Raw genomic sequence first — 23,233 nt, 5'->3', positions numbered from 1 at the left:
CAGTCAATCAATCAATCAATCAATCAATCAATCAATTTTATTTATAAAGCCCAATATCACAAATCACAATTTGCCTCACAGGGCTTTACAGCATACGACATCCCTCTGTCCTTATGACCCTCACAGCTGATCAGGAAAAACTCCCCAAAAAACCCTTTAACGGGGAAAAAAAACGGTAGAAACCTCAGGAAGAGCAACTGAGGAGGGATCCCTCTTCCAGGACAGTTCAGTTCAGGTGTAGTTCAGGTGACAGCTGATGTGTAGTCCAGGTAACAGCTGAGGTGTAGTTCAGGTGACAGTTCTGGTGTATTTTATGTAACAGTTCAGGTGTAGTTAAGGTGTAGTTCAGATGTAGTTTAGCTGACAGTTCAGGTGTAGTTCAGGTGTAGTTTAGCTGACAGTTCAGGTGTAGTTTAGGTGACAGTGGATGTGTAGGTCAGGTGACAGGTCAGGTGACAGTTCAGGTGTAGTTTAGCTGACAGTTCAGGTGTAGTTTAGCTGACAGTGGAGGTGTAAGTCAGGTGACAGGTCAGGTGACAGTTCAGGTGTAGTTTAGATGACAGTGGATGTGTAGGTCAGGTGACAGTTCAGGTATTGTCCAGGTGTAGCATTAGGTGACAGTTGAGGTGTAGTTGAGTTGTACTTTAGGTGACAATGGAGGTGTAGGTCAGGTGTAGTTTAGGTGACAATGGAGGTGTAGGTCAGGTGTAGTTTAGCTGACAGTTGAGATGTAGTTTAGGTGACAGTTGAGATGTAGTTCAGGTGTAGTTTAGGTGACAGTTGGGGTGTAGTTCAGGTGAAGTTTAGCTGACAGTTGAGGTGTAGTTCAGGTGTAGTTTAGCTGACAGTTCAGGTATAGTTAAGGTGTAGTTTAGCTGACAGTTGAGGTGTAGTTCAGGTGTAGTTTAGCTGACAGTTCAGGTATACTTAAGGTGTAGTTTAGCTGACAGTTAAGGTGTAGTTTACCTGACAGTTGAGGTGTAGTTCAGGTGTAGTTTAGCTGACAGTTCAAGTATAGTTAAGGTGTAGTTTAGCTGACAGTTGAGGTGTACAGTACAGGCCAAAAGTTTGGACACACCTTCTCATTCAATGCGTTTTCTTTATTTTCATGACTATTTACATAGTAGATTCTCACTGAAGGCATCAAAACTATGAATGAACACATGTGGAGTTATGTACTTAACAAAAAAAGGTGAAATAACTGAAAACATGTTTTATATTCTAGTTTCTTCAAAATAGCCACCCTTTGCTCTGATTACTGCTTTGCACACTCTTGGCATTCTCTCCATGAGCTTCAAGAGGTAGTCACCTGAAATGGTTTCCACTTCACAAGTGTGCCTTATCAGGGTTAATTAGTGGAATTTCTTGCTTTATCAATGGGGTTGGGACCATCAGTTGTGTTGTGCAGAAGTCAGGTTAATACACAGCCGACAGCCCTATTGGACAACTGTTAAAATTCATATTATGGCAAGAACCAATCAGCTAACTAAAGAAAAACGAGTGGCCATCATTACTTTAAGAAATGAAGGTCAGTCAGTCCGGAAAATTGCAAAAACTTTAAATGTGTCCCCAAGTGGAGTCGCAAAAACCATCAAGCGCTACAACGAAACTGGCACACATGAGGACCGACCCAGGAAAGGAAGACCAAGAGTCACCTCTGCTTCTGAGGATAAGTTCATCCGAGTCACCAGCCTCAGAAATGGCAAGTTAACAGCAGATCAGAGACCAGATGAATGCCACACAGAGTTCTAGCAGCAGACCCATCTCTAGAACAACTGTTAAGAGGAGACTGCGCCAATCAGGCCTTCATGGTCAAATAGCTGCTAGGAAACCACTGCTAAGGAGAGGCAACAAGCAGAAGAGATTTGTTTGGGCCAAGAAACACAAGGAATGGACATTAGACCAGTGGAAATCTGTGCTTTGGTCTGATGAGTCCAAATTTGAGATCTTTGGTTCCAACCGCCGTGTCTTTGTGAGAGTGATGGAGTGCTGCGGCAGATGACCTGGCCTCCACAGTCACCGGACCTGAACCCAATCGAGATGGTTTGGGGTGAGCTGGACCGCAGAGTGAAGGCAAAGGGGCCAACAAGTGCTAAACACCTCTGGGAACTCCTTCAAGACTGTTGGAAAACCATTTCAGGTGACTACCTCTTGAAGCTCATGGAGAGAATGCCAAGAGTGTGCAAAGCAGTAATCAGAGCAAAGGGTGGCTATTTTGAAGAAACTAGAATATAAAACATGTTTTCAGTTATTTCACCTTTTTTTGTTAAGTACATAACTCCACATGTGTTCATTCATAGTTTTGATGCCTTCAGTGAGAATCTACAATGTAAATAGTCATGAAAATAAAGAAAACGCATTGAATGAGAAGGTGTGTCCAAACTTTTGGCCTGTACTGTAGTTCAGGTGTAGTTTAGCTGACAGTTCAGGTGTAGGTTAGCTGACAGCTGAGGTGTAGTTCAGGTGTAGTTTAGCACACAGTTGAGGTGTAGTTCAGGTGTAGTTTAGCTGACAGTTGAGGTGTCGTTCAGGTGTAGTTTAGCTCACAGTTGGGGTGTAGTTCAGGTGTAGTGTAGCTGACAGTTGAGGTGTAGTTCAGGTGTAGTTTAGCTGACAGTTGAGGTGTAGTTCAGGTGTAGTTTAGCTGACAGTTGGGGTGTAGTTCAGGTGTGGATTAGCTGACAGTTTAGGTGTAGTTCAGGTGTAGTTTAGCTGACAGTGGAGTTGTAGTTCAGATGTAGTGTAGCTGACAGTTGAGGTGTAGTTCAGGTGTAGTTGAGCTGACAGTTGAGGTGTAGTTCAGGTGTAGTGTAGTTGACAGTTGAGGTGTAGTTCAGGTGTAGTTTAGCTGACAGTTGAGGTGTAGTTCAGGTGTAGTTTAGCTGACAGTTGGGGTGTAGTTCAGGTGTAGTTTAGCTGACAGTTGAGGTGTAGTTCAGGTGTAGTTTAGCTGACAGTTGAGGTGTAGTTCAGGTGTAGTTTAGCTGACAGTTGGGGTGTAGTTCAGGTGTAGTTTAGCTGACAGTTGAGGTGTAGTTCAGGTGTAGTTTAGCTTACAGTTGAGATGTTGTTGAAGGTGTTGGGGGATGTGTAAGTAACTGAACACGCAGACATGATGAGGTGTGTATCTGTTCTCCAGGTGCACTCAGGTTGTAAGGAGCAGCTGTCCTCTAAGTGTCCACTGGGACAGTGTAAAGTGTCCGTCATCCCTCCAACTGCGCTCAACAGCATTGACTCTGACGGTGAGACTCCTCAGGACAGGTGATTGTTCCTCAGACACACCTGAGTTCACTCATGCTGACTGTCCATCTGTGTCTTCAGGGTTCTGGAAGGCGTCCTGTCCTCCATCCTGCACCAGTCCTTTGCTGGTGTTTGTTAATTCCAAGAGTGGAGACAATCAGGGCGTCAAATTCCTGAGACGCTTCAAACAGCTGCTGAACCCGGCACAGGTGTTCGACCTGATGAACGGCGGCCCTCACCTGGGGTGAGACACAGACCGAGACACACACAGAGACAGAGACAGAGACACACAGAGACACACAGACAGACAGACAGAGACACACACAGAGACAGAGACAGACAGTATCTGCCTATTCAATATGAAATGTATTTAATGTAAAATATTTAATGTATTGTGTTAATTGTATTGTAATTGAATTATATGTCTGCATGTACGTTCTGCTTTCGGCAACAACAGTTGATACCATTCATGCCAATAAAGCTACTTTGAAATTTGAAATTTGACAGACAGACAGACAGAGACTGACAGAGACACACAGACAGACAGACACAGACAGAGAGGGAGAGACAGACAGACACAGAGACAGACAGACAGACAAAGACACACACAGAGACAGACAGACAGAGACAGGGACACAGACAGACAGACAGTTTTGTTCGAATCGCATGTGTCATGTCCAGGTTTAAACATTAACTCTGTCTCTCAGTCTGCGTTTGTTCCAGAAGTTTGATACATTCAGGATCCTGGTGTGTGGAGGAGATGGCAGCGTCGGCTGGGTCCTATCTGAGATTGACGCGCTCATGCTGCACAAACAGGTTTTTAATTGATGATTAATTTATTGTTTTAAAGAAGACGAAAAGTTCTGTGGTCAGATATTAGGAATTTTCCTTCCTATGTCGCCTGTGTCTGAATGTAAAGATAGAGGGTGCCATCAGGTGTAAATATGACTGACTGTCTCTGTGAAGGATGAACCTGTTGTTTATTGTTTATGTTGCTTCCTTGTGTTGTTGTTGCAGTGTCAGCTGGGAGTTCTTCCTCTGGGGACCGGGAATGATCTGGCCCGGGTCCTGGGATGGGGGTCAGCCTGTGACGACGACACGCAGCTTCCTCAGATACTGGAGAAACTGGAGAGAGCCAGCACCAAGATGTTAGACAGGTAACTGTTACCTATCTGAGGTCAGACAGGTAACTGATGTCAGACAGGTAACTGAAGTCAGACAGGTAACTGAAGTCAGACAGGTGACAGATGTCAGACAGGTAACTGAAGTCAGACAGGTAACTGAGGTCAGACAGGTAACTGAAGTCAGACAGGTAACTGATGTCAGACAGGTAACTGAAGTCAGACAGGTAACTGAGGTCAGACAGGTGACAGATGTCAGACAGGTAACTGAAGTCAGACAGGTAACTGATGTCAGACAGGTAACTGAAGTCAGACAGGTAACTGAGGTCAGACAGGTGACAGATGTCAGACAGGTAACTGAAGTCAGACAGGTAACTGAGGTCAGACAGGTGACTGAGGTCAGACAGGTAACCAATGTCAGACAGGTGACTGAGGTCAGACAGGTGACTGAGGTCAGACAGGTAACAGTCTCCGTCCTTCTGCTGTAGATGGAGTATTATGGTCTATGAGACAAAGTTTCCACGGCAACACTCTGCATCCACGGTCACAGAGGACTGCAGTGACGACTCAGAGGTAACAGGAACTGACATCACTTCCTGCTGTTAAAGATCACACACCTGACCGTGCTCCCTGGACTGACCCCAATGTGTCCTCTGATCCAGGTTCAGCAGATTCTGACCTACGAGGACTCGGTGGCTGCTCACCTGTCCAAGATCCTTACCTCAGACCAGCACTCTGTCGTCATCTCCTCCGCTAAGTACGTCTGTGTGTTTCTACCTGTCATACTGTGTATATGTCTGTCTGTGTGTTCATGTATGTAACATGTATGTATGTGTGACACGTTCAGGGTCCTGTGTGAAACGGTGAAGGACTTTGTGGCTCGTGTTGGTAAAGCTTATGAGAAGAACACAGAGAGTTCAGAGGAGTCGGAGGCCATGGCCAAGAAGGTACGAGTCATCGATCTGTTTGCGATGAGTCATCGATCTGTTTGCGATGAGTCATCTGTCTGTTTGTGAGGAGTCATCAGTCTGTTTGTGAAGAGTCATCGGTCTGTTTATGATGAGTCATCGATCTGTTTGTGATGAGTCAACCATCTGTTTGAGATGAATCATCAGTCTGTTTGTGAGGAGTCATCAGTCTGTGAGGAGTCATCAGTCTGTTTGTGAAGAGTCATCGGTCTGTTTATGATGAGTCATCAATCTGTTTGTGATGAGTCATCCATCTGTTTGAGATGAGTCATCCATCTGTTCTAGATGAATCATCAGTCTGTTTGTGATGACTCATTGATCTGTTTGCAGTAAGTCATCGATCTGTTTGCGATGAGTCATTGATCTGTTTGTGAAGCATCACCGATCTGTTTGTGATGAGTCATCCGTCTGTGTTGATGAGTCATCGATCTGTTTGTGATGAGTCATCCGTCTGTTTGTGATGAGTCATCCATCTGTGTTGATGAGTCATTGATCTGTTGGTGATGAGTCATCCGTCTGTTTATGATGAGTCATCGATCTGCTTGTGATGAGTCATTGATCTGCTTGTGATGAGTCATCGATCTGTTTGTGTTGAGTCATCGATCTCTTTCACGTGTTGACCTGTGTTCCTGTGTCAGTGCGGGGTGCTGAAGGAGAAACTGGACTCTCTGCTGAAGACTCTGAATGAGGAGTCTCAGGCCTCCACCTCACTGCCCCCGGCTCCGCCCCCCACCATCGCTGAGGAGCAGGAAGAGACTGAGGGAGTCGTACTGCCTCCTCTTCATCATCATCATCTTCATCATCATCATCAACATCAACATCAACATCATCATCATCATCCTCCTCCTCATGCCCCGCCCCTCTCCCCACGGACCAACACAACATCCTCCGCAGCTGCGGCTATATTTAAACCCCGAGAGCAGCTGATGCTGAGAGCCAACAGTCTGAAGAAAGCCATCAGGCAGATCATCGAGCACACTGAGAAAGGTACGCCACACACAGGATCTACAGGTAGATCACAGGTAGACTACAGGTACGACAGGTATGACAGGTAGACTACAGGTACAACAGGTACGACAGGTAGACTACAGGTACGACTGGTAGACTGCAGGTACGACAGGTAGACTACAGGTAGATCACAGGTAGACAGGTATGACAGGTAGACTACAGGTACAACAGGTACGACAGGTAGACTACAGGTATGACAGGTACGACAGGTATGACAGGTAGACTACAGGTACAACAGGTACGACAGGTAGACTACAGGTACGACTGGTAGACTGCAGGTACGACAGGTAGACTACAGGTAGATCACAGGTAGACAGGTATGACAGGTAGACTACAGGTACAACAGGTACGACAGGTAGACTACAGATACGACTGGTAGACTGCAGGTACGACAGGTAGACTACAGGTAGATCACAGGTAGACAGATATGACTGGTAGACTACAGGTAGATCACAGGTAGACAGGTATGACTGGTAGACTACAGGCATAACAGGCAGACTACAGGTACGGCAGATAGACTACAGGTATGACAGGTAGACTACAGGTACGACAGGTAGACTACAGGTACGACAGGTACGACAGGTATGACAGGTAGACTACAGGTACAACAGGTACGACAGGTAGACTACAGATATGACTGGTAGACTGCAGGTATGACAGGTAGACTACAGGTAGATCACAGGTAGACAGGTATGACAGGTAGACTACAGGTAGATAACAGGTAGACAGGTATGACTGGTAGACTACAGGCATAACAGGCAGACTACAGGTACGACAGATAGACTACAGGTATGACAGGTAGACTACAGGTATGACAGGTAGACTACAGATATGACAGGTAGACTACAGGTACGACAGGTAGACTACAGGTATGACAGGTAGACTACAGGTACGGCAGATAGACTACAGGTATGACAGGTAGACTACAGGTACGACAGGTAGACTACAGGTATGACAGGTAGACTACAGATATGACAGGTAGACTACAGGTACGACAGGTAGACTACAGGTATGACAGGTAGACTACAGGTACGGCAGATAGACTACAGATATGACAGGTAGACTACAGGTATGACAGGTAGACTACAGGTATGGCAGATAGACTACAGATATGACAGGTAGACTACAGGTACGACAGGTAGACTACAGGTATGACAGGTAGACTACAGGTATGGCAGATAGACTACAGGTATGACAGGTAGACTACAGGTACGACAGGTAGACTACAGGTATGACAGGTAGACTACAGGTATGGCAGATAGACTACAGGTAGATCACAGGTAGACAGGTATGACTGGTAGACTACAGGTACAGCAGATAGACTACAGGTATGACAGGTAGACTACAGGTATGACAGGTAGACTACAGGTATGACAGGTAGACTACAGGTACGGCAGATAGACTGCAGGTAGATCACAGGTAGACAGGTATGACTGGTAAACTACAGATAATATTATTACTTTCATTAATGTTGTTGTAAGCTACTGTCATTACCGTCTGTCCTGCATCACTCTGTCTCTCTCTCTGTCTTTCTCTCTCTCTCTCTCTCTGTCTCTCTCTCTGTCTTTCTCTCTCTCTCTCTCTGTCTCTCTCTGTCTCATTGTGTCATACGGATTACTGTTAATTTATTATGCTGATCTGTTCTGTACGACATCTATTGCACGTCTGTCCGTCCTGGAAGAGGGATCCCTCCTCAGTTGCTCTTCCTGAGGTTTCTACCGTTTTTTTCCCCGTTAAAGGGTTTTTTTGGGGAGTTTTTCCTGATCAGCTGTGAGGGTCATAAGGACAGAGGGATGTCGTATGCTGTAAAGCCCTGTGAGGCAAATTGTGATTTGTGATATTGGGCTTTATAAATAAAACTGATTGATTGATTGAAAGGTAGACAGGTGAGGTTCAGGGTGACTCTGTGAGGTTTTGTATGAATGTATCGTGTCTTATTGTCAGTGGATGAACAGGAATTAGTTACATTATATATAATATTGAGAACTTCCTGTCTGCTCTCTGTTGTCTCCTGCAGCCTGTGTTCAGTTACTGTCGTCATTTAAATGTGTCTCCAGTATTTATCGCGGTATATAACGAAGTATTTGTCTGCAGCCGTGGACGAACAGAACGCTCAGACTCAGCAGCAGCTCTTCTCTCTCAGTCGCGCTGAGGAAGACGAGGGTCTGGTGGAGGAGGAGGAGGAGGTGGAGGAGGACAAGATGTCTCTGCAGTCATCCTACAGCGCCAAACACCGCAACACACGCAGAGGTCATTCATACTGATACTAATACTGGTGCTGGTCCTGATCCTGAAACTACTGTTAGCGGTGCTGTCTGACCTGTCTGTCTGTCTGTCTGTCTGACTCTCTGTCTCTCTGTCTCCTCAGTCAGTAAGACGCCTTGTGAGAAGTTGATCAGTAAAGGCAGCCTGTCATTGGGCAGCTCGGCATCACTTCCTGTCCAGACAGGAAGTAGAGAGAACATGCCCATGCTCAACACAAAGATCCTGTATCCAGGTAAGAATCTCTGGGGGGACTTCTTTATGTCATAATGATGTCATGATGATGTCATGAGTCTGATGTGTCCTCCTGTGTGTGCAGGTCTCAGAGGGATCTCAGGTTCTCTGTCCAGCAGCTCTGTGATCAGTCGACTGCTGGTCAACGCCGACCCGTTTAGCTGCGACCCCGACAACATGTGAGTCCATCTTTGATTGGATTGGTTACCCAGTTACAGGATGACATCATAATCCAGGATTCAATACAACCTGTGTGTGTGTGTGTGTGCGCAGGGACTGCTACACTGAGAAGTGCGTCATGAACAACTACTTTGGAATAGGACTGGACGCTAAAATCTCTCTGGACTTCAATAACAAGAGAGACGAACATCCAGAGAAGTGCAGGTACTCACCTCTACACACCTTCACATCATCCACCATCATCTTCCTCTGATCCAGGGTCAGGTCTCAGGTCTTAGGTCTCAGCATCAGGCTGATCAAAGTCCTCCAGACCTCCCTCTGCTCAATGACATTCCTCCTGGAGGACCCCGAGGTGTTCCCAGACCAGATGAGATCTATAATTCCTCCAGTGTGTTCTGGGTCTGCCCCGGGGCCTCCTACCAGCTGGACCAGGAGGATCCTGATCAGATGTTGAACCAACTCAACATGAAGGAGCAGCGGCTCTACTCTGAGCTCCCTCCAGGGGCCGGTTGCACCAACTGGTCTTAAGCCTGGTCTTAAGCTAAGTCGGTCGTAACTTGGCGTTCTAAGTCCGACCTAATAGTTACGCCGGTTGCACCAACAGGGCGTAAGCCTTCTTCTCACTAAGATCGGGCGTAAATCTTACACCTAGTCAAGAGCAGGTGTAAGGTCATTATCAAGCTGCGCTCATGCGCTCTAGAGCGCAGAGAACGCAACTTTATTATGGCACGTCTCATCCACCGTCTGTATACGAGCGGGCATTTAGATGGGAGAGGATAATTAGTGACAGAAGCAATTGGACATAGCCAATGACGAGGAGCTGATTGAGAGGTTTCACTTCGGTAGGAGAGATCTGTTTGAACTTATTGAGAGAACTGTCACTGGATTTACAGTTTGTGTTGGGCTGCAACGCACCACTACCACCAGCCTTCCCACCAGGCAGGGGAATCCTCCCCAAATACGTCAACAATGATGTCACTGTAAATTGAGGTTTTCGGGGAGGACCCCCGCCAGTTGGATGATTTTTTTTGGAGGAGATGTATTTTTTGCCTTGCTGAGAAGATCTTTCCACTTCTTCCTCATGTCAGCCTCTGTATGAAGGCAGCCAGAGTCTGAACACGTATTGATGTGCTCCGTTATCTCTGCCCATACCGACTGTTTTTTCTTATTTGTGATACGTCTCTTTGCTGGCTGTACAGCTTGATTAATTTTCTAATTTCAGTGTTGGTAAAATTTTTCGTTGAGCCTTCATGTTTTCTTCAAATCTTAAACTGTAAATAAACGGTCAACACAGATGGGAGGGGCTGTCAACTGTCAATTGTCATCTGTCAAGCACACGGGATGATTCAGTGGCGCGTCATTTAACGTCACCGCGCTCCTCTAGGCAGGCCGCGTGGGGCATTCACATGGACGCGCACAGCTAAAACCAGCGTAGCTAAGACCAGGCGTAAGCCCTGTTGGTGCAACCGGCGTAAGTCCACTCCTTAAGACTGGTCTTAACAAAGACCATCTTACGAGTTACGACCAGGCATAGTAAAGACCAGTTGGTGCAGCCGGCTCCTGATGTCTGACTCCTCCCCCTATCTCTAAGGCTGAGCCCAGACACCCTACAGAGGAAACTCATTTCAGACGCTTGTATCTGTGACCTCATTCTTTCAGTCACTACCCAGAGCTCATGACCATAGGTGAGGGTTGGGACAGAGATAGACCAGGAAAACAAGAGCTTCGCCTCTGGCTCGGCTCCCTCTGAACCACAACAACCCAGCGCAGTGCTCACATCACTGCAGACGCCGCACCAAACCACAGATCCATCTCACGCTCCATTCTACCCTCACTGTGAACAAGACCCTGAGATACTTGAACTCCTTCTCTTGGGGCAGTAACTCTCTCCCAACCCAGAGAGAACAATCCACCGTTCTCCAGCAGAGAACCATGACCTCAGACTGGGAGGAGCTGACTCTGCAAACTGCCCCAGGTCATGCTGGAGGTCACGGTGTGATGGAGCCAACAGAACTAGGTCATCTGCAAACAACAGAGACAAAATTCTGAGGTCACCAAACTGGACCCCTTCATCCCCCCCAGGCTTCACCTTCAGATTCTGTCCATGAATATCACAAACAGGATCAGAGACAAGAATCAGCGTTCTCAGTGAGTGTCGTTCCTTCACCGGGGGACTTTGTGCTGAGTGTATAGGCACAGTTTTCAATTTGGTTAGACATGGACCGGATGGTTCCTTGCAGTGAACCTGGTACTCCATAATCCAACAGTACCCCCTCAGAATTCAGTCCTATAGGGACATGGTCATAAACAAGTGCTACGGGTGGAGGTGAGCCCAACTATATCAGTCTGGTGCTGCTCCTCCTCCAGCAACATCTCAGTTCCTCCCCCTCCACAGAGGTGATGTTCCACGTCCCTGGAGCCAGTACATGATGCTGGGGGTCAGCACACCTCGGTCCCTGCTGCCTGGCCGGCCATGGTGCCTGACCTCAGAGTCTGGCCCCGTGAGAGGTGGGTCCACAGGGTGGCGGCTCTGTGTGAATTTTTGGGCTGTACCCGGCTGAGCCCCACAGGTCAAGGCCTGGCCACTGGACGCTCACTGGCGAGTTTCCCTCCCAGGTCTGGGTGCAGGATGGGGACCCGGTTTGTGAGTCGCTCCCCTGAGACCACTTTGCCTCAGGATGTCCCACCAGGAGCTCCTCCGCCTGACAGCTCAGCTCCCACTGGGTCACACAGACTCCTCCAGCACATGGAGGTGATGACTGCTGGAGGGTCTGTAAACCTGCAGATGTATTATTATTGTTGATTCATAAAAATAGATTGATATTATATAACTTTTATTCAGACATTAGAATCCAGACTGTTGATGTAGAACTCAGAACACACAGGGAGGTGAATCTGAGTCTGACTTTAGATGAAAGGTTTCAGATGATGTGTATCTGTGTTCAGGAGTCGGACGAAGAACATGATGTGGTACGGAGTTCTGGGAACCAAAGAGCTGCTGCACAGAACCTACAAGAACCTGGAACAGAAGGTTCTACTAGAGGTGAGACACAGAACCGACTGATACTGGGTCTGCTGGTTTAACTGGTTCAGATCAGAATTAGCATCATCATCATCATCATGAGAGACAAGAGACGAGACAAGAGCTAACACTTCCTCTGTGTGTGTGTGTGTGTGTGTGTGTGCGTGCGCGCGCGCGCGCAGTGTGACGGGCGTCCCATCCCCCTCCCCAGCCTGCAGGGCATTGCTGTATTGAACATCCCGAGTTACGCAGGAGGAACCAACTTCTGGGGAGGAACCAAAGAGGATGATGTGAGAACTGAACCCATCTGTTCATCACCGCCTGTGATTGGTCACTGTCAGTGTCAGATGATGAGTGATGTCACCTGTCTGTCTGTCTGTCTGTCCGTCCGTGTGTCTCAGACGTTTACAGCTCCGTCCTTCGATGATAAGATCCTGGAGGTGGTAGCGGTGTTCGGCAGCATGCAGATGGCTGTGTCCAGAGTCATCAACCTGCAGCATCATCGCATCGCACAGGTGTGTCTGTTTACCTGTCTGTCTGTCCGTCTGTCCGTCCAGCCTGCTGACCCTGTCTGTATCTCGGTTTCAGTGTCGAACTGTGAAGATCACCATCCTGGGTGATGAAGGTGTCCCAGTGCAGGTGGACGGGGAGGCGTGGGTCCAACCTCCAGGTTACATCAACATCATCCACAAGAACAGAACCCAGACGCTGACCAGGGACAGGGTGAGTGTAAACCAGACCCTGACCAGGGAAAGAGTATAAACCAGATCCTGACCAGGGACAGAGTATAAACCAGATCCTGGCCAGGGACAGAGTATAAACCAGATCCTGACCAGGGACAGAGTATAAACCAGACCCTGGCCAGGGACAGAGTATAAACCAGACCCTGACCAGGGACAGAGTATAAACCAGATCCTGACCAGGGACAGAGTATAAACCAGATCCTGACCAGGGAAAGAGTATAAACCAGATCCTGACCAGGGACAGAGTATAAACCAGATCCTGGCCAGGGACAGAGTATAAACCAGATCCTGACCAGGGACAGAGTATAAACCAGACCCTGGCCAGGGACAGAGTATAAACCAGACCCTGACCAGGGACAGAGTATAAACCAGATCCTGACCAGGGACAGAGTATAAACCAGATCCTGACCAGGGAAAGAGTATAAACCAGATCCTGACCAGGGACAGAGTATAAACCAGATCCTGGCCAGGGACAGAGTATAAACCAGATCCTGACCAGGGACAGAGTATAAACCAGACCCTGACCAGGGACAGAGTATAAACCAGATCCTGGCCAGGGACAGAGTATAAACCAGATCCTGACCAGGGACAGAGTATAAACCAGACCCTGGCCAGGGACAGAGTATAAACCAGACCCTGACCAGGGACAGAGTATAAACCAGACCCTGGCCAGGGACAGAGTATAAACCAGACCCTGACCAGGGGCAGAGTATAAACCAGATCCTGGCCAGGGGCAGAGTATAAACCAGATCCTGGCCAGGGACAGAGTATAAACCAGACCCTGACCAGGGACAGAGTATAAACCAGATCCTGGCCAGGGGCAGAGTATAAACCAGATCCTGGCCAGGGGCAGAGTATAAACCAGATCCTGGCCAGGGACAGAGTATAAACCAGACCCTGACCAGGGACAGAGTATAAACCAGATCCTGGCCAGGGGCAGAGTATAAACCAGATCCTGGCCAGGGGCAGAGTATAAACCAGATCCTGGCCAGGGGCAGAGTGAGTATAAACCAGACCCTGACCAGGGACAGAGTATAAACCAGACCCTGACCAGGGACAGAGTATAAACCAGACCCTGGCCAGGGACAGAGTATAAACCAGACCCTGACCAGGGACAGAGTATAAACCAGACCCTGGCCAGGGACAGAGTATAAACCAGACCCTGACCAGGGACAGAGTATAAACCAGACCCTGACCAGGGACAGAGTATAAACCAGATCCTGGCCAGGGGCAGAGTATAAACCAGATCCTGGCCAGGGGCAGAGTATAAACCAGATCCTGGCCAGGGGCAGAGTATAAACCAGATCCTGGCCAGGGACAGAGTATAAACCAGACCCTGACCAGGGACAGAGTATAAACCAGATCCTGGCCAGGGGCAGAGTATAAACCAGATCCTGGCCAGGGGCAGAGTGAGTATAAACCAGACCCTGACCAGAGACAGAGTGAGTATAAACCAGATCCTGACCAGGGGCAAAGTATAAACTAGACCCTGACCAGGGACAGAGTATAAAACGGATCCTGACCAGGGACGGAGTGAGTATAAACCAGACCCTGACCAGGGACAGAGTATAAACCAGATCCTGACCAGGGGCACAGTATAAACCAGATCCTGACCAGGGACAGGGTGAGTATGAACCGAATCCTGACCAGAGACCAGATCCTGACCAGGGACAGTGTATAAACCAGACCCTGACCAGGGACCAGAAACCAGATCCTGATCAGGGACAGAGTATAAACCAGACCCTGATCAGGGACAGTGTGAGTACAAACCAGGGACCAGACCCTGACCAGGGACAGAGTGAGTATAAACCAGACCCTGACCACGGACAGAGTGAGTACAAACCAGAGACCAGACCCTGACCGGGGACAGAGTATAAACCAGACCCTGACCAGGGACAGAGTATAAACCAGACCCTGACCAGACCCTGACCAGGGACAGAGTATAAACCAGACCCTGACCAGGGACAGGGTGAGTATGAACCGGATCCTGACCAGAGACCAGATCCTGACCAGGGACAGTGTATAAACCAGACCTTGACCAGGGACCAGAAACCAGATCCTGATCAGGGACAGAGTATAAACCAGACCCCGATCAGGGACAGTGTGAGTACAAACCAGGGACCAGACCCTGACCAGGGACAGAGTACAAACCAGACCCTGACAAGGGATAGAGTATAAACCAGACCCTGACTGGAGACAGAGTGAGTATGAACCAGACCCTTACCAGAGACCAGACCCCTATCAGAACCCAGACCCTGACCAGGGACAAAGTATAAACCAGACACTGACTGGAGACAGAGTGAGTATGAACCAGACCCTTACCAGAGACCAGACCCCTACCAGAACCCAGACTCTGACCAGGGACAGAGTATAAACCAGACCCTGACCAGGGACAGAGTGGGTACAAACCAGACCCTGAGCAGAGACAGAGTGAGTATAAACCAGACCCTGATCAAGGACAGAGTATAAACCAGACCCTGAGCAGAGACAGAGTGAGTATAAACCAGACCCTGATCAAGGACAGAGTATAAACCAGACCCTGAGCAGAGACAGAGTGAGTATAAACCAGACCCTGATCAAGGACAGAGTATAAACCAGACCCTGACCAGGGACAGAGTGAGTATAAACCAGACCCTGACCAGGGACAGAGTGGGTACAAACCAGACCCTGAGCAGAGACAGAGTGAGTATAAACCAGACCCTGATCAAGGACAGAGTATAAACCAGACCCTGACCAGGGACAGAGTGAGTATAAACCAGACCCTGATCAAGGACAGAGTATAAACCAGACCCTGACCAGGGACAGAGTGAGTACAAACCAGACCCTGACCAGGGACAGAGTGAGTATAAACCAGACCCTGACCAGGGACAGAGTGAGTATAAACCAGACCCTGATCAAGGACAGAGTATAAACCAGACCCTGATCAAGGACAGAGTATAAACCAGACCCTGACCAGGGACAGAGTGGGTACAAACCAGACCCTGAGCAGAGACAGAGTGAGTATAAACCAGACCCTGATCAAGGACAGAGTATAAACCAGACCCTGACCAGGGACAGAGTGAGTATAAACCAGACCCTGATCAAGGACAGAGTATAAACCAGACCCTGACCAGGGACAGAGTGAGTACAAACCAGACCCTGACCAGGGACAGAGTGAGTATAAACCAGACCCTGACCAGGGACAGAGTGAGTATAAACCAGACCCTGATCAAGGACAGAGTATAAACCAGACCCTGACCAGGGACAGAGTGAGTACAAACCAGACCCTGACCAGGGACAGAGTGAGTATAAACCAGACCCTGACCAGGGACAGAGTGAGTACAAACCAGACCCTGATCAGGGACAGAGTGAGTATAAACCAGACCCTGATCAAGGACAGAGTATAAACCAGACCCTGATCAAGGACAGAGTATAAACCAGACAGGACACCTCCACCTGTAAACAAACTCAGTTCTTACTCTTTCTTTTCTGAATCGGAGGAGGTTTTATATTTTTTTAATGCTCCTGGAGCCAAGAAAACTGACTTAAAATCTGTGACGTCATCACAAAGTAATTTGTGGCGTATGCACCACGTGAGCAGCTCCACTGTAATGAATAGGTGCCATCTTGGCATCCAGTATGCAGTTATGATTATATATCTAAACTTGTAACGTCCTGACTGAACAGTGTTGCCATGGAAACATTGTGCCCACCCTCTGGTCTCTGCCCGGGTCACTTTGGTGAGTAAGTGGCTTGATAATCAGCCACAAACCCCATTAAGCATTATTAGCTCTGTCAGCAGCATCAGCACAGCCAGTGGTGCTAACGATGCTAATGAGGGTTTTTGGCACCAAATAAAGGCGCTTACTCACTGAGATGACAGAGACATCACGATTGAGCGGCGCAGCTAGCAAACTTAGCTCCCATCTGACCCGGGTGGTGCACAGTGCAGAGCAGCTAATGCTAACATTAGCTAACACTAGTGGAGACCAGAGAGTGGGCAGTGGGCGCCATGTTTCCACATGTTAACAAAGACACGAAGGACATGCCTCCTGTATTTCAACTTGTTTAGAGTTTTTTTGTTCTTAATAACAAACGTTGTTCACCTGTTGGTACGTTTGAGGCTGTGATCTCTACGACACTGAACCACGCCCTCACCGTCATAGTGTGTGTGTGTGTGTGTGTGTGTCAGGCGTTCGAGAGCACCCTTAAGTCGTGGGAGGACAAACAGAAGTGTGAGTTTCTTCGGGCCCCACCCCCTCAGCCCCCTCAGCCCCCCCTCTCCTCCCAGCCAGAGATCGTCTCTGAAGACGAGGCATCACTCGTCAGTGAGTTCGGTCAGGCAGCAGGAGCTCTGATTCACAGGTACCATCGTCTCATAGATTAAACTTCATCCTGTTGTATTATGGGATGTTAATGTCCTGTTATGTTTCAGTATCCGTGAGGTTGCTCAGTCTCATCACAGCCTGGAACAGGAACTGGCTCACGCTGTCAACGCTAGCTCGAAGGCCATGGACGTGGTCTATGCCAACTCTAAGAGCTCTGGGGTATGATACACCACTTCCTGCTGTCAGGGTCTCATTAGAACCGGTCTATACACACAGAACAGAACCAGGTCACACAGGAGATGATCTATAAACAAACCTGTGTTCACCTATCAAACAGTGAACCTGTGTCTGTCTCTCTGTCTGTCTGTCTGTCTGTCTCTCTGTCTGTCTGTCTGTCCGTCCAGGCCCTGAGCTGCAGCGTGGTCCTTCAGATGGTCAGTAATGTCAAAGCTTTACTCAGTGAGACTGAACTGCTGCTTGCTGGAAAGATGTCCATGGTAACTAACTGTCTAACTGTTTCAGTCTGTCCTCTCCGCATGTCTCAGATAAAAACCACCTCAGAGCGTTTGTGAATCATGAGATATAAAGGTTTTATACATGGCTCCGAGAATAACTTCAGTCTCACATCAGATCTTTCATGATGGAATGACCGAAGTGTTAAGTCTTTACTGACGTGCATTGTGTAATTAGCTGAGAACAAAATAACATAACAACCAAAATCATCAACCCACTGAGGTGCCAGGGCCCTCTCCACCAGGAGGAACCCAGGGCCCTCTGCACCAGGAGGAACCCAGGGCCCTCTGCACCAGGAGGAACCCAGGGCCCTCTGCACCAGGAGGAACCCAGGGCCCTCTGCACCAGGAGGAACCCAGGGCCCACTGCACCAGGAGGAGCCCAGGGCCCGCTGCACCAGGAGGAACCCAGGGCCCTCTGCACCAGGAGGAACCCAGGGCCCACTGCACCAGGAGGAGCCCAGGGCCCTCTGCACCAGGAGGAACCCAGGGCCCTCTGCACCAGGAGGAACCCAGGGCCCACTGCACCAGGAGGAGCCCAGGGCCCTCTGCACCAGGAGGAACCCAGGGCCCTCTGCACCAGGAGGAACCCAGGGCCTGCTGCACCAGGAGGAACCCAGGGCCCACTGCACCAGGAGGAACCCAGGGCCCTCTGCACCACTGCACCAGGAGGAACCCAGGGCCCGCTGCACCAGGAGGAACCCAGGGCCCACTGCACCAGGAAGAACCCAGGGCCCTCTGCACCAGGAGGAACCCAGGACCCACTGCACCAGGAGGAACCCAGGGCCCTCTGCACCAGGAGGAACCCAGGGCCCTCTGCACCAGGAGGAACCCAGGGCCCACTGCACCAGGATGAACCCAGGGCCCTCTGCACCAGGAAGAACCCAGGGCCCACTGCACCAGGAAGAACCCAGGGCCCACTGCACCAGGAGGAACCCAGGGCCCTCTGCACCAGGAGGAACCCAGGGCCCTCTGCACCAGGAGGAACCCAGGGCCCTCTGCACCAGGAGGAACCCAGAGCCCTCTGCACCAGGAGGAACCCAGGGCCCTCTGCACCAGGAGGAACCCAGAGCCCTCTGCACCAGGAGGAACCCAGGGCCCTCTGCACCAGGAGGAACCCAGGGCACACTGATTAATATCCCTGAAGTTTGACTGAATTCCTGTTACATTGTGACCTTTAACACTGATGGTGAAAAACAGAGACCTCTCTACATCTGCAGTTTTGTGCTTCACGGAGACATGGCTGTGTGGATCAATACCGGACTCTGCGCTGCAGCTGGCAGGCTTCCAACTCTTAAGAGCGGATTGTAACACGGAACTCTCTGGCAAAACTAAAGGTGGAGGTATCTGTTTTTACACTAACAGTGGCTGGTGTAATGACGTGACAGTGATCCAGCAGCACTGCTTTCCTGATCTGGAATATTTTTTCATCCACTGCAAACCTTTTCACTCCCCCGTGAGTTTGCTCCATTCATTCTGGTCGGTGTTTACATCCCATCGCAGGCCATTGTGCAGGAGGCACAGCGCACGCTCGCTGACCAGATACTGTGTGTGGAGCGGATTTACCCAGACTCCTTAGTTATTGTCCTTGGCGACTTTAACAAAGGTAACCTCACACATGAACTCCCCAAATACAAACAGTTTATAAAACGTCTGACCAGCGAGAAGAATATCCTGGATCACTGTTACACAACTGTTAACAAAGCCTATCACGCCGTCCCCCACGCCGCACTGGGCCACTCTGACCACGCCACCGTCCACCTGATTCCCTCATACAGGCAGAAGTTAAAGCTCTGTAAACCTGATGTGAGGTCATCTAAGAAGTGGAGCAGTGATGCTGTGGAGGCTCTTCAGGCGTGTTTGGACACCACTGACTGGGATGTTTTCAGGACCTCCACCAGTTGTCTGGATGATTACACAGAGGCTGTGACATCATACATCAGCTTCTGTGAGGACCGCTGAATACCATCACACACCACGGTGAGGTATAACAATGACAAACCCTGGTTTAGTCCTAAACTCAGACAGCTGAGGTGGCTGACGGAAGAGGCGTTCAGGAGTCGGGACAAGGAGATGTTTAAAGAGTCAAAGCACAGGTTTAGCAAGGCGGTGAGGGAAGCTCAACGGCTGTATGCTGAGAAACTACAACACCAGTTCTCAGCCAACAACTCTGCTTCTGTCTGGAAGGGGCTCAGGCAGATTACAAACTACTGCACCACCTCAGCGGGGGCCTGCCGCCCCCCCCTCAACTGCCCGCACCTATGGGCCCTCCTCCCCACCACTACTCTCACAATCCAGGAGAGGGATGTCAACAGGCTTTTTAAGAGGCAGAACCCCAGCAAAGCAGCCGCACCAGACTCTGTCTCACCATCCACCTTGAAGCACTGCGCTGACCTGCTGTCTCCAGTGTTCACCCACATCTTCAACACCTCACTGGAGACATGCCATGTGCCAGCCTGCTTCAAGACCTCCACCATCATTCCCATCCAAAGCCAAGGACCACAGGACTTAATGACTATAGACCCATCGCCCTGACCTCTGTGGTAATGAAGTCCTTTGAGCGTCTTGTGCTGTCACACCTCAAAGCCATCACCGACCTTCTCCTGGACCCCCTGTAGTTTGCCTACAGAGCCAACAGGTCTGTAGACGACGCTGTCAACATGGCCCTCCACTTCACCCTCCAGCATCTGGACTCCCTAGGACCCTATGCCAGGATCCTGTTTGTGGACTTCAGCTCTGCCCTCAATACAATCATCCCAGCTCTGCTACAGGACAAGCTCTCCCAGCTGAGTGTGCCTGACTCCACCTGCAGGTGGTTCACTGACTTACTGTCTGACAGGAGGCAGCACATGAAGCTGGGGAGACATTTTTCTGACACCCGGACTGTCAACACTGGATCCCCCCACGGCTGTGTTCTTTCTCCTCTGCTCTTCTCCCTGTACACCGACAGTACACCAGTCCGCCTACAGGTGGGAGATTGACCAGCTGGTGACCTGGTGCAGACTGAACAACCTGGAGCTCAACGCTCTTAGGACAGTAGAGATGGTTGTAGACTTCAGGAACAACCCAGCCCCGCCCACCCCCATCACCCTGTATGACTCCCCAGTCGACACTGTGGAGTCATTCCGCTTCCTGGGGACCACCATCACCCAGGACCTCAAGTGGGAGCTGAACATCAGCTCCCTTACAAAGAAGGCATATCAGAGGATGTACTTCCTGCGGCAGCTGAAGAAGTTCAACCTGCCAAAGACAATGATGGTGCACTTCTGCTCTGCCATCATTGAGTCCATCGTCACCTCCTCCATCACCATCTGGTATGCTGCTGCCACTGCCAAGGACAAAAGCAGACTGCAGCGTATCATTCGCTCCACCGAGAAGGTGATTGGCTGCAATCTGCCCTCCCTGCAGGACCTGTACGTCTCCAGGACCTGTACGCCTCCAGGATCTGTACGTCTCCAGGACCTGTACGCCTCCAGGATCTGTACGCCTCCAGGACTCTGAGGCATGCAGGAAAGATTGTGGCTGATCCCTCCCACCCTGGACACACACTCTTTGAGACTCTCCCCTCTGGCAGGAGGCTGCGGTCCATCAGGACCAAAACCTCACGCCACAAAAACAGTTTCTTTCCGTCTGCAGCTGGCCTCACCAATAAGACCAAAGACCCCCACCTACTTTGCCCCCCACTCCCCTGTAACACACAGTCGGGCATCTCTTCATCATCTTCATCATCTTGGTCATTCACCTGTCACACACTGTATTCTGTTGATTTTGCACATCTGTACTTTGCACAACTGTTATTTGCACACAACCCTATTCATGTTTACACCGTACATATTTTTTATATTACTGTTATTATTGTTATTTGCATTCAGATTTTATATTTAGTTGTTTATAGTATTTCATGTTAATACTTATCCTTCTAATTACTTCACTCTAATTTTTCTATATTTTATATTCTTTGTTAAGCACCAATACACCAAGCCGAATTCCTTGTATGTGAAAACCTACTTGGCAATAAAACCGATTCTGATTCTGATTCTGAACACTGTGACCTGCGTGTCTCTGAGCAGTGTGTATTTGTGTGTGTGTGTGTTTGTGTGTGAGCAGCAGCTGGATCCTCCTCAGCAGGAACAGTTGAATGCAGCTCTGAACTCGGTGGCTCACCAGCTCCGTCGCCTGGCTGATGTCCCCTGGTTGTGTCCCATCATCGACCCGTCAGACCACGAGGTAAACCCCCGTCACTGCTGCTGGTATCCACAGAAATACTGACTGAGTGTCCAACTGAAACCAGTACTGTAGAGTCCTTTAAGGCAGCATCCTGGTCCTGGAAGAGTCCTGAACAAACAGTCCTGACGACCCTTGAAAACAGCAATGTGTCCGTCTCTCTGTCCCTGTGTCTCTCTGTCTGTATGTCTTCAGGGTCCTCTCACAGATTTCTCAAAACGCAGTCGGAGTGCAAAGTTTCGTCTGGTCCCGAAATTCAAAAAAGACAAAAATAACAAGAACAAAGAGACCTGCGCTACCCTGTCTCTGCCAGGTGAGTTCTCTCGACCCATCTTCTGTCTCTGCTGGGTGAGTTCTCTGTACCTGTCTCCTGTCTCTGCTAGGTGAGTTCTCTGTACCTGTCTCCTGTCTCTGCTAGGTAAGTTCTCTCTACCTGTCTCCTGTCTCTGCTAGGTGAGTTCTCTCTACCTGTCTCTGCTAGGTAAATTCTCTCTACCTGTCTCCTGTCTCTGCTAGGTGAGCTGTCTCTACCCATCTACTGTCTCTGCTAGGTAAAGTCTCTCTACCCATCTCTTGTCTCTGCTAGGTAAAGTCTTTCTACCCATCTCTTGTCTCTGCTAGGTAAAGTCTCTCTACCCGTCTACTGTCTCTGCTAGGTAAGGTCTCTCTACCCGTCTCCCGTCTCTGCTAGGTGAACTCTCTCTACCCGTCTCCTGTTTTTGTTTGTTTCAGTTGATCTGTATTTTGTTGAAATCAGGTTCACTTAAATCTCACACTGCTGGGGGTATTTCATGTCTGAACCACTTCCTATCGGTGTCTCAGTTCATCAGTGGGGGACGGAGGAGGTGGGGGCGTGGCTGGACTTTCTTTGTCTCACTGAATATAAGGACATCTTTACTGGACACGACGTACGCGGAGCCGAGCTCATCCACCTGGAGAGAAGGGACCTGAAGGTACCGCTACTAGCTCTAATCGCTGTTTGCTAACTGTGCCAAGTCATTAGCTGTGATCGCTAACTGTGCAGAGTCTTTAGCTCTGATTGCTAACTGCTAATTGTGTGGAGTGATTGGTTGGTTTCACAGAGGACTAACTGCCTGATGGACAGAGGACTTTGTCTTGTAACCTTCCGTCAGTAACGTGTATCTGTGTTAGCTAACTGCTAACTTTGCTGAGTCATTGTTCAGAGGACTAAGTGTACGATGGTCACTCCTGTCACTAACTTCCTGTGTCTGTGTTTCTTTTCAGGATCTCGGGGTGACGAAGGTCGGTCACATGAAGAGGATTCTTCAGGGAATAAGAGAGCTCAACAGGAACAGCAGCGCCAGCGAGGCGTGACAGCCGTCAGGTGACCGCCGTTATTATTCTGATGACATCACACTTACTGATTCACAATTGCTGATATTAATCTTCAA

The 23,233-nt window shown here is 49.2% G+C and overlaps 2 protein-coding genes across 5 annotated transcripts in view; both read left to right on the top strand.

Moving 5' to 3' along the window:
• Positions 1-23,233, top strand: part of dgkd (diacylglycerol kinase delta) — a 49,809-nt gene that overhangs the window by 25,672 nt on the left and 904 nt on the right. For all 4 annotated transcript variants that reach the window (XM_033631119.2, XM_033631121.2, XM_078167446.1 and 1 more), the window contains 23 exons: positions 3,140-3,242; positions 3,322-3,484; positions 3,948-4,056; positions 4,258-4,397; positions 4,850-4,934; positions 5,024-5,118; positions 5,209-5,308; positions 5,968-6,316; positions 8,432-8,587; positions 8,706-8,834; positions 8,919-9,012; positions 9,107-9,217; positions 11,960-12,056; positions 12,218-12,325; positions 12,437-12,550; positions 12,624-12,758; positions 16,950-17,122; positions 17,193-17,304; positions 17,490-17,582; positions 21,705-21,824; positions 22,017-22,134; positions 22,644-22,774; positions 23,067-23,166. In XM_033631119.2, the coding sequence (XP_033487010.1) occupies positions 3,140-3,242; positions 3,322-3,484; positions 3,948-4,056; positions 4,258-4,397; positions 4,850-4,934; positions 5,024-5,118; positions 5,209-5,308; positions 5,968-6,316; positions 8,432-8,587; positions 8,706-8,834; positions 8,919-9,012; positions 9,107-9,217; positions 11,960-12,056; positions 12,218-12,325; positions 12,437-12,550; positions 12,624-12,758; positions 16,950-17,122; positions 17,193-17,304; positions 17,490-17,582; positions 21,705-21,824; positions 22,017-22,134; positions 22,644-22,774; positions 23,067-23,156 (2,925 nt within the window). In that variant the 3' untranslated portion in view covers positions 23,157-23,166. The remainder of the gene's footprint in view (positions 1-3,139; positions 3,243-3,321; positions 3,485-3,947; positions 4,057-4,257; positions 4,398-4,849; positions 4,935-5,023; positions 5,119-5,208; positions 5,309-5,967; positions 6,317-8,431; positions 8,588-8,705; positions 8,835-8,918; positions 9,013-9,106; positions 9,218-11,959; positions 12,057-12,217; positions 12,326-12,436; positions 12,551-12,623; positions 12,759-16,949; positions 17,123-17,192; positions 17,305-17,489; positions 17,583-21,704; positions 21,825-22,016; positions 22,135-22,643; positions 22,775-23,066; positions 23,167-23,233) is intronic.
• LOC144462780 (uncharacterized) lies at positions 18,748-21,698 on the top strand. The gene is made up of 2 exons (XM_078167456.1): positions 18,748-21,025; positions 21,060-21,698. Exons 1-2 carry the CDS (start codon positions 20,640-20,642, stop codon positions 21,121-21,123), a joined length of 450 nt encoding a protein of 149 aa, XP_078023582.1. The 5' UTR covers positions 18,748-20,639; the 3' UTR covers positions 21,124-21,698.

This window comes from Epinephelus lanceolatus, chromosome 4 (assembly GCF_041903045.1).
Source record: "Epinephelus lanceolatus isolate andai-2023 chromosome 4, ASM4190304v1, whole genome shotgun sequence".
In the NCBI taxonomy this organism is placed as follows: domain Eukaryota; kingdom Metazoa; phylum Chordata; class Actinopteri; order Perciformes; family Serranidae; genus Epinephelus; species Epinephelus lanceolatus.
This window is presented reverse-complemented; position numbering and strand designations above follow the sequence as displayed.